The sequence below is a fragment of the Colossoma macropomum genome, unplaced genomic scaffold (assembly GCF_904425465.1).
Source record: "Colossoma macropomum unplaced genomic scaffold, Colossoma_macropomum, whole genome shotgun sequence".
In the NCBI taxonomy this organism is placed as follows: Eukaryota; Metazoa; Chordata; class Actinopteri; order Characiformes; family Serrasalmidae; genus Colossoma; species Colossoma macropomum.
Genome location: NW_023494792.1, coordinates 51511842 through 51530030, shown reverse-complemented (window position 1 = coordinate 51530030; position 18189 = coordinate 51511842). Strand labels below are relative to the sequence as shown.

Sequence of the window (18189 nt, the reverse complement as noted above, 5' to 3'; positions counted from 1 at the left end):
GACTAGAGATGAAAAGGTGAGAGTGGGGATAAAAAAAAAACTGTTGGGGTTTTTGTTCATAAAGTAAAAAAAAAACAAAAAACATATAAACGATCAACGTATTTATTTAGCTTGTATTGTTTTTAATTTTTTGTGGCATTATCTTGAAAACAGTAGGCCGCGTTGGCCTCCAGTGCTGAGACTTTTGTATTGAAAGGTTGACTACGGAAGCACGCAAAGTCGCTGAATTCACACATCCAGCCATGGATCCGATTGGTAAGGAGGGAAATCCACAGTTTGCAGATTTTTTGCTGGTTGTAAAATACTGTGCAGATTTGTCCGAGACTGATGACGGCGCTTCAGTATAAAATGTAGGGTTACTTGTGAAACTGTGTGTTGTAGGTAACTTAAGGCGGTTCGACGGCTGTTTCCGCCTTTAGTCGCTGCAGTGGCCGTTCTGGCCTCGACATTAGCATGCTAATTAGCTAGCTGCAGTGTTGATTTGCTGAAGGTGTTTTTGAAAATACGGCCAGATTCTGTTGCAGCTCAGCGTTACGGTGTCGCGTAATGTTTAGTTAGAAACTGTTGCGTTTCGTTCGTTCCTGGCTAAGTTAGTTATAAACGTTGTGTGTTCGGCCTGGGCGCGCTGTACTGACCAAAGGGGCGGGGCTTCACAGTAGGCCACGCCTTTGTCTGCAACCACCCTCCCCTTTGAAAGCTTCTTCCATCTGTTCAGATGTCTAAAAAAGTAAATATTATAATATATTGTGTATCATGAAAAAGTATCGCAATGTTACATTTTCGCCATATTGCCCACCTCTGTTAGACACCCCTTCTAATTAGGGTATTCGGCTACTTTAAGGTGCACCCGTTGCTTATACAGGCATTCCTGAGGCCAGCATGCCCAATGCCAGCTAGAGGATATGCGCATGCCTTTTTTAAATTACTGAATTCAGCTGGTTTAAGGTGTTACACAGGGTAGCAAGTTTTAGAATGACCTCACACATAAGCCTAAGGTCACCATGCCCACTGCCAGCACTGACTAGAGGGATATAAAGCTGCCCCATCACTGACCTGTGGAGCAGTAGAACTATGTTCTTTGGAGTGATGACGCTCCATGCAGTACCTCTCGGATGAGTTGGAGTGGCGTTTGTGATCTAGAACTAATCATCCAACATCAGTGCCTGACCTCACAAATGCTCACAGCAATGTCTCAACTTCTGGTGTAAAGCCTTTCTAGAAGAGTAGAGGCTGTTACTGCAGCAAAAGGTGGACAAACCCCCTGTTAATACCCTTAAGTTTGAAATGTGGCTGCAAAAATTTGGACATGTGTACTTTCACATCTGCATTCTGCATGTTTTTATGTCTTGTTTCAACTTGAGATCAAAACATGCAACAGTGTGCTGGTAATACATGTTGTATATTTTGTTTTTTTTTGTCAACAAGTACCAGTTTGAGCAATTTCAACAACTGGGACATTGAATATGTAAGAAAACATATGGTTATTATAATGAATGAACGTTCCAGACATCACAATATAGTTTTTTCAAGTGTGGGGGGGGTGACTGCTAGTGTGTGTAATACTGCCTTTGTCTGGAGAACCTGTCATTTGCTGTTGCTTTCATTTGCTGTTCATAATATTGCACACTATACAGTACGAATTGTATATAACTAATGTCACTGATACACAAATGTGCTATCAGTTCCAACCAGATATTAATCTGTTGCTTTTTTGTATGCAGACAGTGACATGCAGGGAACAGAGGGGGCATTAGGAGGTCCTGATGTCAGAAGGAGGATCCCTATCAAGCTTCTTCCCAAACAGGCTCGAAGTAAGCCAGTCACCACCTCAACCCCAAATTCAGGGACCCTTGGGCCAGTTACGTCCCAAAGCATGTTCCAAAAAAAAAAGTACTGAGCTGTTAATGTTACTTGCAACGTGTCAGGATTAATAATCGTTTCATTTATCTTTTTATAGAGGGTTTCGCCTATAAACAGGAAGAGAGGTTTGAGTGTGGAGCAAAGGCTGGAGATGCATTTGCTGGCCAGCGGCGATTCCCTCAACAATTCTACTGGGATTATAAGGTTGCAGACCTGTGTTCACCTGTTCTTCTCTGTTTTTCTGAGCTAACTCAGATGATGGAATAAATAAAACCATGAATTGTGCTCACTGTCTTATTTCTTTTTCCAGCTCAATCTGATTGGTGAGAAGGATGAGACCCCTGTGCATTTTTGTGACAAGTGTGGTCTACCCATTAAGACTTATGGCCGCATGGTAAGCTATATCTGTTATGATATAGTTTGAAATGTTTAAAGGTAGCTTCTTGGTTACCCAATGTATGTCGCTTTGGCCCCTTAAACATGTTTTTTTCACAGATTCCTTGCAAGCATGTTTTCTGCTACGAATGTGCAGTTCTTCATGAACGGAAAGGTGATAAAATGTGCCCAGGGTAAGTTTACTGTTTTTCTTATGCAATTTGTACATGGAAATGTTTTGAATCATAGCGTGTACATTTTGCCTGTTCGCTGGTATGTATTTCAGTTGTATGAAGTTAATCAATTAGTGTCTTTTGTTTTCATTGCCCTTGTCCATTCAGTTTGACGCTGTACAGTTGCACAGACCCAGTCCAGCGGATTGAGCAGTGCCAGCGTGGCTCCCTCTTTATGTGCAGCATTGTTCAGGGCTGCAAGCGCACCTACCTCTCCCAGAGGGACCTGCAGGCCCACATTAACCACCGCCACATGAGGGCGAGCAAGACTTCATCAGGCCGCGTCGACTCTCTCCACCTTCCCTCCTCGTCTGAGGTGTCGGACCGCTTCCGTGTGCCCCCGCCACACCTACCTAAGCCCCATGTGCTTATCCCTCCCCCTTTGACACATGCAGGTCACGACACTTACAGTCAGCCGCCTCCTGTGTCCCATGACGACCACCGAGCCCCACAAGGCCAGCCTGCTGCTGACATGGGACCGCCTCGCTCACTTGCTCCAGAAACCTTCCGCATTGCTACGGTGACCACACGGAAGCACAGCAACCTCATCACCGTCCCCATCCAGGACGATTCGACCAGCCCTGCCCCCCGCGATCAGCTCCCACAGCCTGCGAATGCTGCGCCCCCACACCACCATCCTGGAGATTACCCAGGGCAGCCTGTTGTTTCCCACCCGCATCATATGATGGCGCCACCGCAGCAGCGCTATGGGCCTCCACCTCCTCCACCTCCCATCACTCATCCAATGCAACACCCAGCACAGGGCTCCGGCACCCACATGGTATTCAACCAAGCCCCGCCTCCACCTTTGTCATCTGTTCCACCTCCCATTACCCCTCCTCCTGGACACCTCATGGGTCAGCTGCCACCATACATGAACCATCCTCCACCAGGCCCCCCTCCTCAACATGGCGGCCCCCCAGTAAACGCTCCTCCACCACACCATTACAACCCCCAGTTCCCAGAGGACAAGGGCACTCTCAGCCCTCCTTTTAACCAGCCAGGTGGGCTTAGTCCAGGGATGTGGCCTGCCCCCAGAGGACCCCCTCCCCCAAGGATGCAAGGCCCTCCTCCACAGGGACAGATGCCTGGGCCTCATCATCCAGATCAGGGCCGTTACAGACCATATTACCAATAGAAAGATGTTTCTCTTGGTTTGAACAGTTGCTCTTATTGAAACAGTGATCTTGTTTGTGAGCCTGTGGACTTTTGTATAGTTAAAGTTCAGTATAGATTGTGACTGCATATAAGACGTTATGTAATTACTATCAGATGTTATGAGTAAATGCATATAATTATGGCCATTATTTTGGGTTTGAGAAAAGTTGGATTTGGCAATATTTTTAAATTTTGTTGAATGTGTTTCATGAATGTAAAAAGAATTAAATGCACAATATGTAATGTTTTTGACATGGGTTTATGTTTATTACTTCACTCCTTTTTATTCCTTTCTTTACTGTAAACTCTTATTACCCGTAAGTTCACATCAGTGTCAAGTTAATGTATTCTTTCTATGTCAGCTCTTGTAAGATGTTAAGATGCACACAAGCAGATAACACAGATTGATGTTTTACTAAGGGGTGGGTGATATGGCAAAAAAAATATATCCTTATACTTCAAGACATTTTCACAATACACAGCATAGTGAGTTGGAAAAATACAAGCAATAGTGCCACATTTAAAGAGGGCTATTATAATACTGTACAACTATAATGATTTTTATTCATGTTTTTATGTTTTACAAACTGCACTAAATCCAGTTAAACAGGCCTAATTATGCTCACTTTGTAATGAAACATGTAATTGGTCTGTGTTTTTTTTAAGTACTGGTCCATGATATGCTCAGAAAAGTGTATTGTGCCACAAAATACCGTCATAGTGCCCACCCCAGTTGTAGTTGTTCATATGCTTGTCATTGGTGCTGCTGATGAACAATGCAGTCATCACTCCTGAGCTAGCAAATGTAATGAAGTGAACAGATGTGTACAAATGTGTCTCAAGCCTCAGTTGTGGCATTGATTTAGTGGACAGTTGAAAGAAAAGCAGCTTTTCTGAGTAATGACAGATGATACATTATAGAACATTAAGATTTTATTATAAAAACTTGTATGTAAACTAAAAGAAAGGAAGAAAAACATGGCAAGACCGGTTGATATTCCCAGAGGTACTTTGTAGAGAGAAAGAGTGCATAGAGACATTGTGACTGAAAGTAGACGGATTTTGTTATGGTACATAAACAGTATATCAAAAAAAAAAACAGGTACAATAGTACCTCCCCTTTATATACAGGAAAAAAGTGCTTTATAGATTTGCTCTTTAAGAAAAACAAATTTGCCAGACCACTCACTCTTCAATGGTGTGCATCACTATCATAAGAAAACCTCCTAACTTCCTTTTGTTTGTGCCATGATCAGTGGACCAACAGAAATGGTCTAAGAATAGTTGGAGTAATTTCCATTAGATATTTTAACAGGTGTTATAAGAAATTCTTTTTCCTTCTCCTGTGAAGTCACCATTTCAGATATGTGAAGTTTTGTTTCGGCAGTGACGGTCATGTCTCCACACCAAACATAACAGAATGCTGGCTTTGCTGTAGTTTGTGACATTGCTGTCGAATTTGTGTAACATAAGTAGAGTCCTTCCAGTTCAAAGGATATGAGATTGGAAGTGTGATTGGAGACGCCTGACCCTCGCATTTACAGTCTGGTTGTAGACATCTGAGGGTAAAGTAAGACCATATCACATTATTAAATATATTCATCAATATATACATTCTATGTGCTGAAAAACCAGGAAGCAATAATTTAATACAAAACGTCTAAACGTTTGTGTTTACTTGTTTTTCTGTTCTCCGCAGGTTTAATCCATCAGTCTGGATGCTGCTCACTTTGAAGTGTGCCTCCTGTGAACAGAAACACAACGTCCACTGGTCAGTGAGGGATATATTTATAATGTCTGCATTTCTTAGTAGTGCTCTCCTACTAAAGACAACACAAGCCTCATTATGTTTCATCGTCAAGCATCTATTAGGGCCCAAATTCTTTTCCCCATCCACTTTTTAAAATTTGTATGGTTTTATATCCCAAAAACAATCATATTTTTCATTGCCATTTTAGAACCTCTCTTTATCCCTTAAACTAGCTATTTTTGTGCCTTAAAGGCTGATTTATAATTGCTTGCCCTGCATTGTGCCACAATCAAAAAGCAGTTCTGGCTAAACACACCTTGTAACATCAGCGTAAATGGGCAGGGCTAAACTGCTGTAGGCTGAATGATTTTTTGACAGCATAAAAACAGGCTGGTTTTGCAGCTTATTTTCCATATATGGGCTGAATGGACTGGGGAGTGAATAGTATGTTTTGAAACTTTACATACACATCAAATTCTTTTATTTCAAAAAAGGGAGGAAATGTTATGTTTACTATTATATGGGCTTTAAACTTTGAGTAATTCAGTAATATTTTCTTATGTTTGAAGTCTGCTGTGTGGTTGAGTCTTTGCTCAGTGTAAGGCAGTACAGTACCTTTTTGTACTCCTGCCCCTTTGAGTCACTCGGGTGTTTTTCCAGAATGTGCAACATGGCGTCATGAATAGTGGGATAGAACATGGACGTTGTGATCTCATCATCAAAAAACATGCAGTTGTGCAGTTTTTCCAAGACGTACACTGCAAAGACAGCACTCAGTTAATACATCTGACAAGGAGCCACTGGTAAGATAAAGGAAATCTTAAAAGGCTAATTACCATCGCATGAAACAATGTAGATCTCCACATCCACACGAACGAATTCCCTCAATAACTGTTTTGAGAAAAATGGCATATTTTTCACACTTAAGGACATGTATTTATGGTCAGTACATTAGAAAGATGGTTCTAGGTCTACCCTTCATAATATTGCAAGATTAAAATGATAACGTAAGCAGTCAAAAGCCTTATTGAAGCTGAGGATGTTTGGTAATCTGCCAGGGATTTGAGTGACATTTTGTAATAGGTAAGGTAAATTGCTAAAGAATTATCACTTGTCAGACTTGTAAAAACCACAAGACACAACTACACAAAACAGATTTATACTCCATCCTCATCAGTAATCAGTAAACTTTCACAGGCAAAGCTAATCTAGCTTAAATAAAGTTCTAGACACTTGGAGAGAGAAAAATATAAACACATCTTGGGGTGAGACGTTTTACCGTTTTAAGGCCCTTGAGTGCTGAGATGTCGATAAAGGAGACAGCAGCGAAGTCGAGCACGAGGCTGTGGATGGGCACTGGAGGAACATCGATGTTGGAGGGAAGTTCACCGTTCCAGTTCACCTGAACTGGAAGATCTGAGAAATCCACCGGCTTATCTAAATCCTCAATATTGCCCTCGTCCTCCCAAGTCTCAGCCTCTGGGTAACCTAAGGGCTTGAGGCCTGTCTGTGTATGAGAAAACATTAACAGAAAGAACATTACAAAGTAATAGGGAAGTAACAATATGCAAATTTCACAGTACGATTCATATTGTCCTTTTTTGAATCATAATACTATACATTTTGATACAGAATTAGAAACGTTAACAAAACTTAAACATTTACTTTTGTATTTTTTAATTTTCGTAATTCCCAAAGTGTTTCATAAGGAGCTGGCTAACTTTAGCTTTGTGTTTTCTCTGGTAACTGACACATTTATCTTTACAAATAACGTATTTAAAGTATTACTGTATTTGAGCCTTGCGTCAAGCACTGTTGGCACACCAAGACTATACCACACTTTGTGCATCATTATTGTGATTCATTTTTTATTTTCTATGTAGAGACAAGCCAATTATCCCTCTTATCCATCCCCAGCCTATCATTATTGTGTTTTACTGACAAACCTCGCCAGTTCAAACAGCTTGGCTGATCAACCAGCCAGCTGGGCTAACCAAACTGTTTTTTTTTAACATTGATGGTTAGTATTTTTAGGAATATCATGAATTATGTTAAACAGAACTATAGGAACCATTTGTGTTATCGCGCTTTTGATAGCATGAAACCTAACTGTATTTCACAACCCCCATATCAAAAGAAATGAATAATAATGTGTATTGTGACACCCCTACAGAAAAGATTTCAAATGATGTGCTACCTGGGAACCCCTAAAAATGTATAATATTTTATTGTATTCATTGATGTTTGAAGCTGAAAAAAACTTTATGAGATTTTCATAGAGTTAGAGGATAACTTTACTAGCCAGTACTGAACTGTGTTTGTACAGGACCATGTTCATTCGAAAAGTTAAAATAATCGTTAATTTAACAAGTACATATAGTGTCACTGATATGAAGCAACAAAAACTAATTCAGTGCTAGTAGCACCCCCTTGTGGAGAATCTTCAGCCTGCTAAATCTGAGTGAGTTAGAAAGAAGCTAGCTCAATGAGGTGCGTCGCGCATAATCGCAATCTTTATTGTATTGTAATTAATATTGATTCTGTCTGCAAGGCTGAATAATTCATCACCAATTAACTGTCAGAAAAATACAGTAATCTTTAGTTTGACACTGTTATAATAATACATAGGACTTACAAGTGTCATCTGCAGCTCCCCGTTCTTGAGCATTTTTCGGATCTTTCGCAGCGCCTTGTTCCTCTTCCTCAGAATTCTTAGTGGGTTGAATGCCACCTGTAAGCACAACAGACGGTTAAGGAAATAGATCACCTGAAAACCAAACTTAATCCTCCCCTTACCCCAAACACAGCTGATCACCCAAAACATGCCTGGTGTCCAAAACATGCTTCTTTACTCTTGCAGCGGAGCTACAAAGCTAATACAGTAGAATTCTGGGTGATGTAGATGTTCATTGCTTGTTAACTTCATTAGCCTCATTGCTCCACTGCAAGACTAAAGAAGCGAATGTCTGAGGTAAGGGGAAGATTTCTTGGTATTAAAGCGCATTACTGAAAAGTAGAGGCCTTTGCGTAGCTTGTGCAGCAGATGCAGCGTTAAGAGTAACTCACAGCTTTGACTAGTTTGTCCCTGAAGAACTCAATGTTTGCGAAGAAGATTGGTGAGGGGATTCTGAATATCTTAACTCCTTCAGGTTCATTAATCTGGGAATACAGAAAAAATAATGAGTCAGACTCTCTGCAGGTGTGAGTACTGGGGTGTTAGATAATCTTTAGCAGATACTCACACACAGGTAGTCTTTGCGGTCTCTGTAGATGTCAGTTCCTGTAATGTTGGCCAGGACAGAGCAGCGTGGACTGAGGAAAAGAAGCAAAATATTAATGCTAAACACATTTACAGTCCATTTACATTTCAAAACGCCAGATGTTCTTTACATTATGTAACATTTCATGATGGACTGATCAATAGAAATAATCCATAAGTTCTTTAAATAAAATGTTACATTAACAGACATGAGCAGACAAAAGTTTGGAATCACAGTTCAAATGTTTATAACTGTTTTCAATAAAATAATACTCTTCACAGATTTCAACTAATTAGCATGAAGCGCTAAAAAAGAATAATTTGAAATATGAAATGTGTCCAGTAGCGTGATGAACAGACCGTAGATGAGTCTATAATGACTGAGAAAGCTGTTATATTACACTGAATGTCCTGTATCTGAAACATGATAATCAACTCCCAGGCATGTATTAAAAAAAGTTCTACAAATAAATGACTACAATATATATTTATCATTTCATGACTTGAAATATAGAATATGTTAATGTACTTGCGTTTAGCTTATAGTTATTTTGGTCTACTGTCCTGTTGCGGCTGGACAGCAGAATTAGATATTTAGGTAAAAATAAATGAATCCTTCTTTGCAGTAAAATAAAGCTTTTTTACAGTAAATGGTCTTAAATGCTGGAATTATATGTATAACAGCTAATTCACCCTTTAACCCTAAAGGTTGGTGCGTGGACTGCTGGTCACACAGCTAGCAAAGCAGACAATAATCTCACCTAGCTAGTAGCTAATGAGGCAAAGAAAAAGATTTAACATGAACATCCATAATTTGGAGACACATTATTTGCATTTATAAGCACTACATCTGGTTTCCTGATATGTTTAATCTGCAACAAGAAAATGTCGAACACTAAAAAGTCGCAAAGCTGAAGTCAGCTTCTCAATCGCCAGCTTCTTGTTTGAATTTTCACATTCCACCGTAAATGGTGCGACAGTTAGCTACATAGTTAGCTACATTCTGGTGCATTAGGCACCATTTAAGGTGGAAGGGGAAAATTCGAACAAGACGCTGGCGAATACGAAACTGACCTTAGCTTCATAAAAAGTCGAATGTTGAGAGACATTTTACAAGATACTGTTCTACCTTTGCGGAAAAGTTTCCTGCCGGAGATGCAAGAAAAGCAGCTATAACTGAGCTAAAGCTTAAAGCAGAGCAAAGTAAGTCTGTGTTTTCATTTATATTATATTTTTAGCCTATACTAGGACGTTAGCACGTACTGAGACATGTTTACAGCCAAGATGGTGAAATGTTACCTCAATAAAATAGACATAAAATGTTTTGGCTCCCAAGGTGGTTAGATCTTTGTTGATACTTAACAAAATGGTTCTTCTTAACATTTGGGTTGCTGACCCCTGCTTATACCGATTCAAATCTTTTTTTTCTTTTTCTAGAACCATACATCAACACTGAGGACAAAATGCATATACTCACAACTGAGTCCTGAAGACAACTGTGAGCAGTTCCACACCCACTCCCACACCAAGACCCACATCCAGCCCCAGGATAATGGCCGCAGCACAGGTTACTACCCAGACGACCTGAAGGTAGGGTTGCAGAAGTAGTCAAAAATAGAGAAAGCAAATTGTACCTAAAATTAGAGAAACTTTTTTACACGTCAAGCTAAATCTAGGTTATACACAGACCTGCTACATTTTAAGTAGTTCAGAAACAAAGAGAATACTCACTAAATCAACTTTGTCCTTCCTCCAGAAGTACGGAATCTCTCTGAACTGCATCAGCATACCTTTCAGATTCACAATCACCAGAGCTCCCAAAACAGACTAAAAAAAGATCGACAGGTTAGGAATTCAACGAAATTGTAACTTTTTTTTTCACAAAAAAATTGAAATGTTGATCAATTGTTCATACATTCATATTGTGGGTATACTGTGTATCATTCTATTCAGTGGCACCAAAAATTATTTGGACACTTCAATCAATACTAAACTTCATTGACGTTCTATTTGTTGCTTCATAAAATGATTTGTTTCAGAGAAAAACACTTTTAGCACAATATCAGGCTGAGGGTAGACGGTGTGGAGAAAGCCTGGAGAAGAATTCCAACCAGACTGCAGTAAGATTAACGCACAGAGGTAGAAATGTCAAAGTCTGGAGCTGTAATTCTTACAATAGTCTCAGTGAACTTGTGTTAATTGATGGGATCAGGAACTCAGAAGTGAACCGAGGCATTTCAGATGCAAACCTGCAGAGGTCTATTGAGGTCAATAGAGATATTGCTCCATTTGAAAAGTCTTGGAAATTGTTTGATGTTTTATTTCCTATCACAGTGACCTTAACATATTTTTTAAGTCCAAATACTTTTTGCAGCCACTGTATATCAGAGAGCATTTAAAGAAGCATTTCTCCTCACCCTAGGCAGCGGCTCAAGCAGGAATCCAATTCCGACTGTCACAATCATTGCTATCATCGCAGAGATTAGACCTGCTATCTGCGAAACGTAAAAAAAGTTAATGTTTCACCCTTGATTCTCGTTTTAGTGATGAATCTTTTAATGTTCAGATCAAAATAACAGCTATGAGACACTGTCAAATGATAAACTAATCCTTTTACAAGCTTCAATGACAATAAACCAGCAAAACAAAAGGTATAAAATTATGCTACAGGTGTAAAAGAAATTGTATAATGTGATATTGCATCGATAAACCTTTGGCTTCCCCAACTTAATGAGGTAGATCCAAAACAGTGGTTGCTGTAGTAAATAGGTCAGATCAGATGAAGCCCGCTGGTGCTTACCTGTGTCTTCCCCCCTGTGCTTTCTTGAACAGCTGTCCTGGAGAGTGCAGTACTGGCCGCAAAGGATCGAAAAGATGCTCCGAAAATGTTACTCACACCGAAAGCAATGAGCTCCTAATGTAAGCAGATTAACAAAATTGATGCAGTGGCTGGAAATATCTTCAAATTTGAGATAGAAGGCATAATATTCACGTCAGTTGTGCCCTGATTGTAAAGTATGCATATTCCCCATTTGAATAGTGAATTCAGCTACTTTAAGACAACTTTAAGACTGTTAAAATAACCTCACACATGAGCCTAAGGTCACCATGCCCAGTAACAAGCATCAACCAGAGGGATATAAAGCTCCCCAGTATTAGGCTGTGGAGCAGTGGAACTGCATTCCAATACCTTTGGGATGGAATGAAATGCTATTTGTGGTCCAGATCTACTCATTCAATGTCAGTACCTGACCTCAATAATGCCCTTTTAGTTAGATGCAATTACATCCTCACAGCACTGTTCTCACATCTACTTCCTAGAAGAGTGAGTGGGTACCATTGCTGCACCACCAGGTGTCTGGATACTTTTGGTCATATGGTGTAACCGTTAAATGACTCTTTAGATTTGTGTACATGCTTTAAGAAGTAGCTCACCTGGTTTCCATTAATGATGTAGTCGTGTTTCACAGCGTAGACTTTAGCCACAGAGAAAGCCACAGCAAAGCCCACTATAGCTGTAGTAAAACCGTCCACTGCACTTTGCTTCATGACCTCCACATTTGGAGCAAACGGAGCCTCATATCTACAGATTAAAACAGAACAGAATAACTGCTACATGTCCACCAAAAGCTCATGCACTAGATTCAATCCAACAGATACATGAGTATACGAGTATATGCTTGCAAATTTTACATAATTGTAAACTGGTCCCATGGGGGGGAGATTTTTTTTCACAATTATTTACCACTATTACAGATTTTTCAATAGAATGGAGAAGGAAACATATTCTTACCCTTTCACCATATCGCCAATCACAGTAACATTATATCTTGTCTCAAAATCAAATCCATAGGATAATCCACAAGCAATGACAGTCTAATGAAGACAGACAAACAAACATGAGGACTACTGAAATCTCAGTATGTGGGAAAACTGCATCTACACTGAAATGGCCTCTGTATGCTACTCACCATGATCATTTCGATGGGAATGGGCACAGGTAGTTTAGACTTAAACATGTCGTTGAGCTCCTTCACTATGAACACTGCTACCATGATCACAATGGAAATCACCAAATCAGCCAAATTGGTTTTAGTGATGTTACGAAAAATTGCCTCCAAAGCCTGAAATCAGAGATTAAAATGGTTCTGTACTGAAACAAGTACTTTATGAAACTAATTACAATGGAATATTTAGTAGTGCGACCTTCTGACCAGCCAGTAGATTATTGGTTTATGCAAAAGGTTTAGTATAGCTGTATAGACCCACATAATCAAGCCCCACATCTGCACTTTTAGGTGGTGTAAAATGGTGGTAGTTTGCATGTAATCACTTAATTCACAGCGCACTTACTCTGAAAATGTTGAAGATTCCATTCTTGCTGGTTACATTCAACCCCAACACAAACTTGAGCTGTGACACCAGGATGTGAACTGCAGCAGCAGTGGTGAACCCAGATACTAGAGTATCCGACAGGTAGATGACAATAAAGCCCACCTGCAGCAGCCCGAAAGCCAGCTGAGGAAGATTGAAAAGACTTTACATAAACGCTGGCACAAGAAAAATCTTGTATCTAACTTTTTTTTAGTACTTGAAAATGCCAGCTCCTATAGAAATCATCCAAAGTGACTATTAATGTAAAAAATACACAGTTACTAACACACAGACACACACATTTGTGGTCATAACTGATCTGATCTTTCCTGAAAAATATGATCAACTGAAAATTCTAAGATTAATATAAAGTACCTGGAAAATACCCATGAGAAATGTCACCGAAGAGGCTACTGCAACTCTTTGTTGGCTCTCGGTCAGTCCTTCCAATCCAGTAATGTTGACTGAATGATCACCACCCGGTACCAGCTTGAGTACAACATCACCAACCATCAAACTCAGAACAGGGAAAGGGCCTGAGAGACGGAATAGAAAATGAAACACATTATTTCAGAAGCTTCTTCTTTTATAGGAGTAAAAACTGAATTCAGTTCCTACACAAAAAGCTTTCTATTCCTAGATGAGATTTGCACATGCAACATTGCAGTCTGCACTAGTAAGAAATCAAGTTAAAAACATAGTGAAAAAAATGTGAAAACTGAATCAGCACATGTTGAGGTTTAATTCGTGTTAGTCAAAATTGCTCTGCCCATTGAAATGAAATGGGAAAAGCTATGAATTTAGTAAAAGCTGAAATCTTGCATTTGCTAATTTTAACATACATATTTTTTATTGATATTTTGTTTTTATTTTAAAATTTAGGGCTGAACAACTATTGGCATTTTGTCAGTAACACTCAGATTGGCTGTCCACATTAGTCAGTTGTCCACTTTACACACAGTCACAACAATGAGCCTTTGAATAAGATCTAGCTGCTATATTGGAAACAAGTCTGTGAAGTTTGCAGCATCAGAGCTTTAATATTAAGGATGAAGGGTTATCAAGGGTTTTATTTGAAGCAGTTAGATGCAAGTGAACCAGACATCCTTAGGAGACCCCGTGCTGATAAGCATCCTGCTTTGCTTCCTGTGGGTCTGTTTTTTGCTATAGCACCAGTTTGATGATCGTTTGCCACCAAAGATTTTCTAACACTGCACATCATGGAATTGATCATTTGAAAGTGAGTTTGGTTTCCTAGACAAACATCAGGTATTGCGCACCTACAGAGAGGTGTCTAGACGTGCCCAAGAAGAAGTAGATCAATGCAGGGAAGAATGCAGAGTACAGTCCATACCCTGGAGGTAAGTTAGCCAGCAAGGCGAATGCAAGTCCTGTTGAGACATTAGAACAATATTAATAGTAATATCTAGAGGTTTTCTAGATAGAAAAGTGAGAGAGTTTCTTCTCACACTTTTGCACTGGAGGAAGAAGTAGCTTTGACAGATTTCTTTCCAGACATATCGCTGCTGTTGGAACAAAACCTCATATCTCATACCTCATTTTTGTTGTTTTTCAGTATTTGGCATAATTTCTCTACCTTGTCTGTAAACTTCATGATGAATGGACCAAAAGAAATGGCCCAAAATGACTTGGGTAAAAAAGTCTGGTTCCATTGATTTACATTAAAAGTAAAGAAGAGTTTTTCCTTCTCCTGTAAAGTCACCATTTTGGAGATACAAGGTTTTGTTCCGACAACAGCAATCTCCTTTCCTTAAGCTCTTATACCTTTATAGTTTATGGCAGCGGAATGAAATACACAACAGTCGTTTCCTGGCGTTATAAAGACAAGTGTTGCTTCAATAGCTCCACTAACCTAAATTCAATTCTGAGGTCATCTGACAGTTAAGTCAATCAGAAGATGAGGAAAACCCTACCTTGCAGTACAGCTACAAGTCCAGTGCTGATTCCAGACACTACATCGCTGAACAGCCATTCCCTGAATCTGTATATTTTCATCCATCCGATGACAGGCAGCAAAGACAGGGCTGCATTCTTTACACGTTTAGAATCACAACTAAGATAAAACACAAAACACAGATTAATATTCTTTGCACCATTTCTTACCAAAATTGTATATATAAATTAGCATTTTCCTTATTGGACTTATTGGGCATTTTCTTATTGGCCACAAAGAACACACAACATATCATGCATTGCATGGAGGTACTTGATTTCTCGAATTGTCATGCACTGATTAATTGATAACTAAACCACCTGAAAATGACTCATGTAGTCAAAAACAATAGCAATACCTCTAATCATTTTCAAAATGATGAAAATAAACATTGCCACAGCAGGAAAAAAAAATATGTTTTTGTAAAGTGACACAGTATTTAAGCTACTTTTCATTTTTTCCATATTCATTTTGATTGGTAGCAGTAGGATGGAACCAGCACTTAGTTCTTACGTGAAAAAATAATCTCTAAAATGATCCAGAAGACCCTTGTGGTGCCTGTAGACCTTCCCATACTGTCCTGAAAAGGAATCCTCTGAGTACAGCGGCCTTGCAACCAAGTACTGTCTGTCCATCGGCACCACTGCCATGGTCAAGTCTGTTAGGTCAAACGCAGGAGAAGCTGATGTGCCTCTTGGGTTTGGCTTTTGCAGACCCGTCATGAAGGATATATATGCTGCTCCGTTTACTATGCTGATTCTGTAATGATTGACAAGGATCCCATCACAACATGGAAACATGAGTCATCCTTCCTTGTATGCATGCTGACCCAGTACTAAGGAGGTGCACTGGTTATTATTTTCTAGCGTTGGCATAAATCAGCAGAAGTCCAGATCATTGTGGCCACTGTTAACGTTTCCTCATTAAAGAACAAACATTCCTCGTTCCTCGTTTCTCTCCTCAATAGGAACCATTGTTGAGATGCTTAACCCTGAACTTCCTACCAGTTACTTGGCCAAGCAATTTCCTTGAAAATCTGCACCTTACCTACAATTTCTTCACGCTCTTCACACTTTCTCTTAGAGACTCCATTGTACTGATTTGCAGAAACAGGCAGATAAGGAGTATTCTGACTTGCGTCAGTCTGATATGAAGATATGATAACAATTCAGTGTCCTTTGCGGCCTAAGTCCAAAAAGGAAAATGCTATTTTATCTTATGTATATATACCATACATTCATAACCTCCAAATGGTAACTTTAAATTAAAGTAAATTAGTTAATTTTACTCTTTTAAAAATTGTGCAAACCTATTGCCCTGGAAAAAGTAAGTAAAACTATGACTTTAAAGACCTTTATATTTAAGTTATTGGTACTTCCTATTTTTCAGTGATCTACACTTCTTCAGCAAGTACACTTAACTCAAACAGCCCAATCAGTTTAAATAATTTCAATTGAGCAGGCAGGACTCTACTATTTCAAGTTCTGTGTGCTCTTGATTTAGTTCGATTAACCTCTCATTTAATCGCACCTTGCTGCAAATATTCAGCTATGTGCAATGCACTTGTATCAATTATGAAACGTCTATTATTTTAAATGCATTGTTTCATACAATAATGAACTAATGGCTCTACAGCCAGTGGCTACATATGGTCTTATCCATTCACTTCACACGGTAATGAAGAAATTGATAAGACAAGACTCATCAATTTCTGGGGACTCATCTAGCTCCAAGTATCTTTTCCATTCTGTTCAGGAACTGTTTGAGAGCTGGAATTCACCAACTGGTAGCATTCATGGCTACAGACTGAACTGGTGATCCTGAACACAAACACCATCATGGTGAGAGTAACAAAACCATGTAAAATGCATCCAGACTTAACATTCAGCAGAAGAATCTGCTTTGACACAAGCATGACATAATGCAAAGAGAATTAATGAAAAATTAGAAAAAACAAGAGTTACTTGACAGAAACCAACAAAACTGCTAAGAATGCTGGGAAGCTTTTTGGGCAAAAGACTCTTCGGTCTGTAGGACGTCAGTGTGTAAAGAATCCAAATGAATTGATCCTAACTAGCTTTGCCTGAGTAACTAAGACTATACAAGAAATAATATGTGCTACTAGATTTACATCAGTAAGTTTAACAGATGAGTAAAGTAAACCAAAATAAATGAAGTTAGTATAGTTGTTATGTTTTGCAGTGTGGGATGATAAGCTTTTATCTGCTCAGAACAATACAAAAAACATTAATACAGTGAGTAGTGATTTTATGTATGTCATTGTTTTCATTTAACCATTTCTGAATCTGTCCACGTGGCAGACCAGGATTAATTGTATATCATCCAACACCTGGTTTGGCTAATCAATCCTTCATTAAATCAAGTGTGCTGCTGATAAAACGTAACAAATCCATATAGTTTGAAATTTATTTTTATATAACAGAAAATTACACAGGAGCTGTGTAATGTCTGTTTTCACTGGACATTGAATAAATGAAGAGTGGTGTCTGACTCTGTACATTTAGTTGTAGAAAAAGGGCAGTTTAGCTTTTTTTCATCTCACAAATGAAATGTTTTGCCCAGGCTTTAACTGGACCTCTAAAGATCTGGGGCTCAGCCCTGTTCACTGTAGAGTTGTCCCACATATTTTTTACATTAAGCTGCAAAATGTGCAGTTGCTAACACTGAAACACTTCATCTACAATTTTTTATATTGTAAAATGCTCTTATTCAGTAAAACTCTTCTTGCTTGAAACCAAAGAAGAAACAATATTTTAAATATTAAAATGCCACTAAAACACAGCATTCCAAGTATTTTTGTGAGCATCCACATTAATATTGCCTGCAGCCTGACCCAAGCCTGACAAACTATTAGGTGAACATTCTCACATACAACATTAAGTTTGAGTTGAGCTTGTTTTCAACAAGTGAGTGATTTTTTTATGTAGTAGATTTGTCTTTTTTTTTTTTTACAGAAAAATCACACATTTCTCCCCTGTACTCTCTCTCTCTCTGAGTTTGAGAAGTGGGTGAACATGTAACATGTAGGTCCACTTTTTCAGGGTCACACCAGTGGAGGATTCAGTGCACCACACCTAATTCCCATTATCAGTAATGAGCAAACAAATATGTCAAAGTGGGCAAAACAATACACTATGCAGTGCTATAGCCCCCTAAGGGGATGTATTAAAACATATACTTCGTTGGATTTAATTCCAGTAAAAAT

At 39.1% G+C, this 18189-nt stretch overlaps 2 protein-coding genes across 3 annotated transcripts; one reads left to right on the top strand and one right to left on the bottom strand.

Moving 5' to 3' along the window:
• The first annotated feature begins 46 nt into the window (after nucleotides 1-46).
• cbll1 (Cbl proto-oncogene-like 1, E3 ubiquitin protein ligase) lies at nucleotides 47-3878 on the top strand. 2 transcript variants are annotated; one of them, XM_036577527.1, is made up of 6 exons: nucleotides 47-255; nucleotides 1722-1811; nucleotides 1958-2064; nucleotides 2171-2254; nucleotides 2356-2429; nucleotides 2577-3878. In XM_036577527.1, exons 1-6 carry the CDS (start codon nucleotides 243-245, stop codon nucleotides 3604-3606), a joined length of 1398 nt encoding a protein of 465 aa, XP_036433420.1. In that variant the 5' UTR covers nucleotides 47-242; the 3' UTR covers nucleotides 3607-3878. The 2 variants fall into 2 exon arrangements, with proteins under 2 accessions (XP_036433420.1, XP_036433421.1); XM_036577528.1 differs by having other exon boundaries at nucleotides 242-350.
• Nucleotides 3879-4615: 737 nt separating this feature from the next.
• On the bottom strand, nucleotides 4616-15737 carry LOC118812469 (chloride anion exchanger-like). Its single transcript, XM_036577518.1, has 20 exons — nucleotides 15477-15737; nucleotides 14944-15083; nucleotides 14290-14400; nucleotides 13385-13545; nucleotides 12989-13153; nucleotides 12607-12759; nucleotides 12429-12511; nucleotides 12071-12218; nucleotides 11436-11549; nucleotides 11053-11130; nucleotides 10367-10462; nucleotides 10113-10219; nucleotides 8619-8688; nucleotides 8443-8535; nucleotides 8012-8107; nucleotides 6656-6883; nucleotides 6213-6267; nucleotides 5992-6134; nucleotides 5305-5370; nucleotides 4616-5185 (listed from the first exon to the last, which is right to left on the bottom strand). The coding sequence occupies exons 1-20, from the start codon at nucleotides 15683-15685 to the stop codon at nucleotides 5165-5167; spliced, it is 2337 nt and encodes a 778-aa protein (XP_036433411.1). The 5' UTR covers nucleotides 15686-15737; the 3' UTR covers nucleotides 4616-5164.
• Between the last annotated feature and the right edge of the window lie 2452 nt (nucleotides 15738-18189).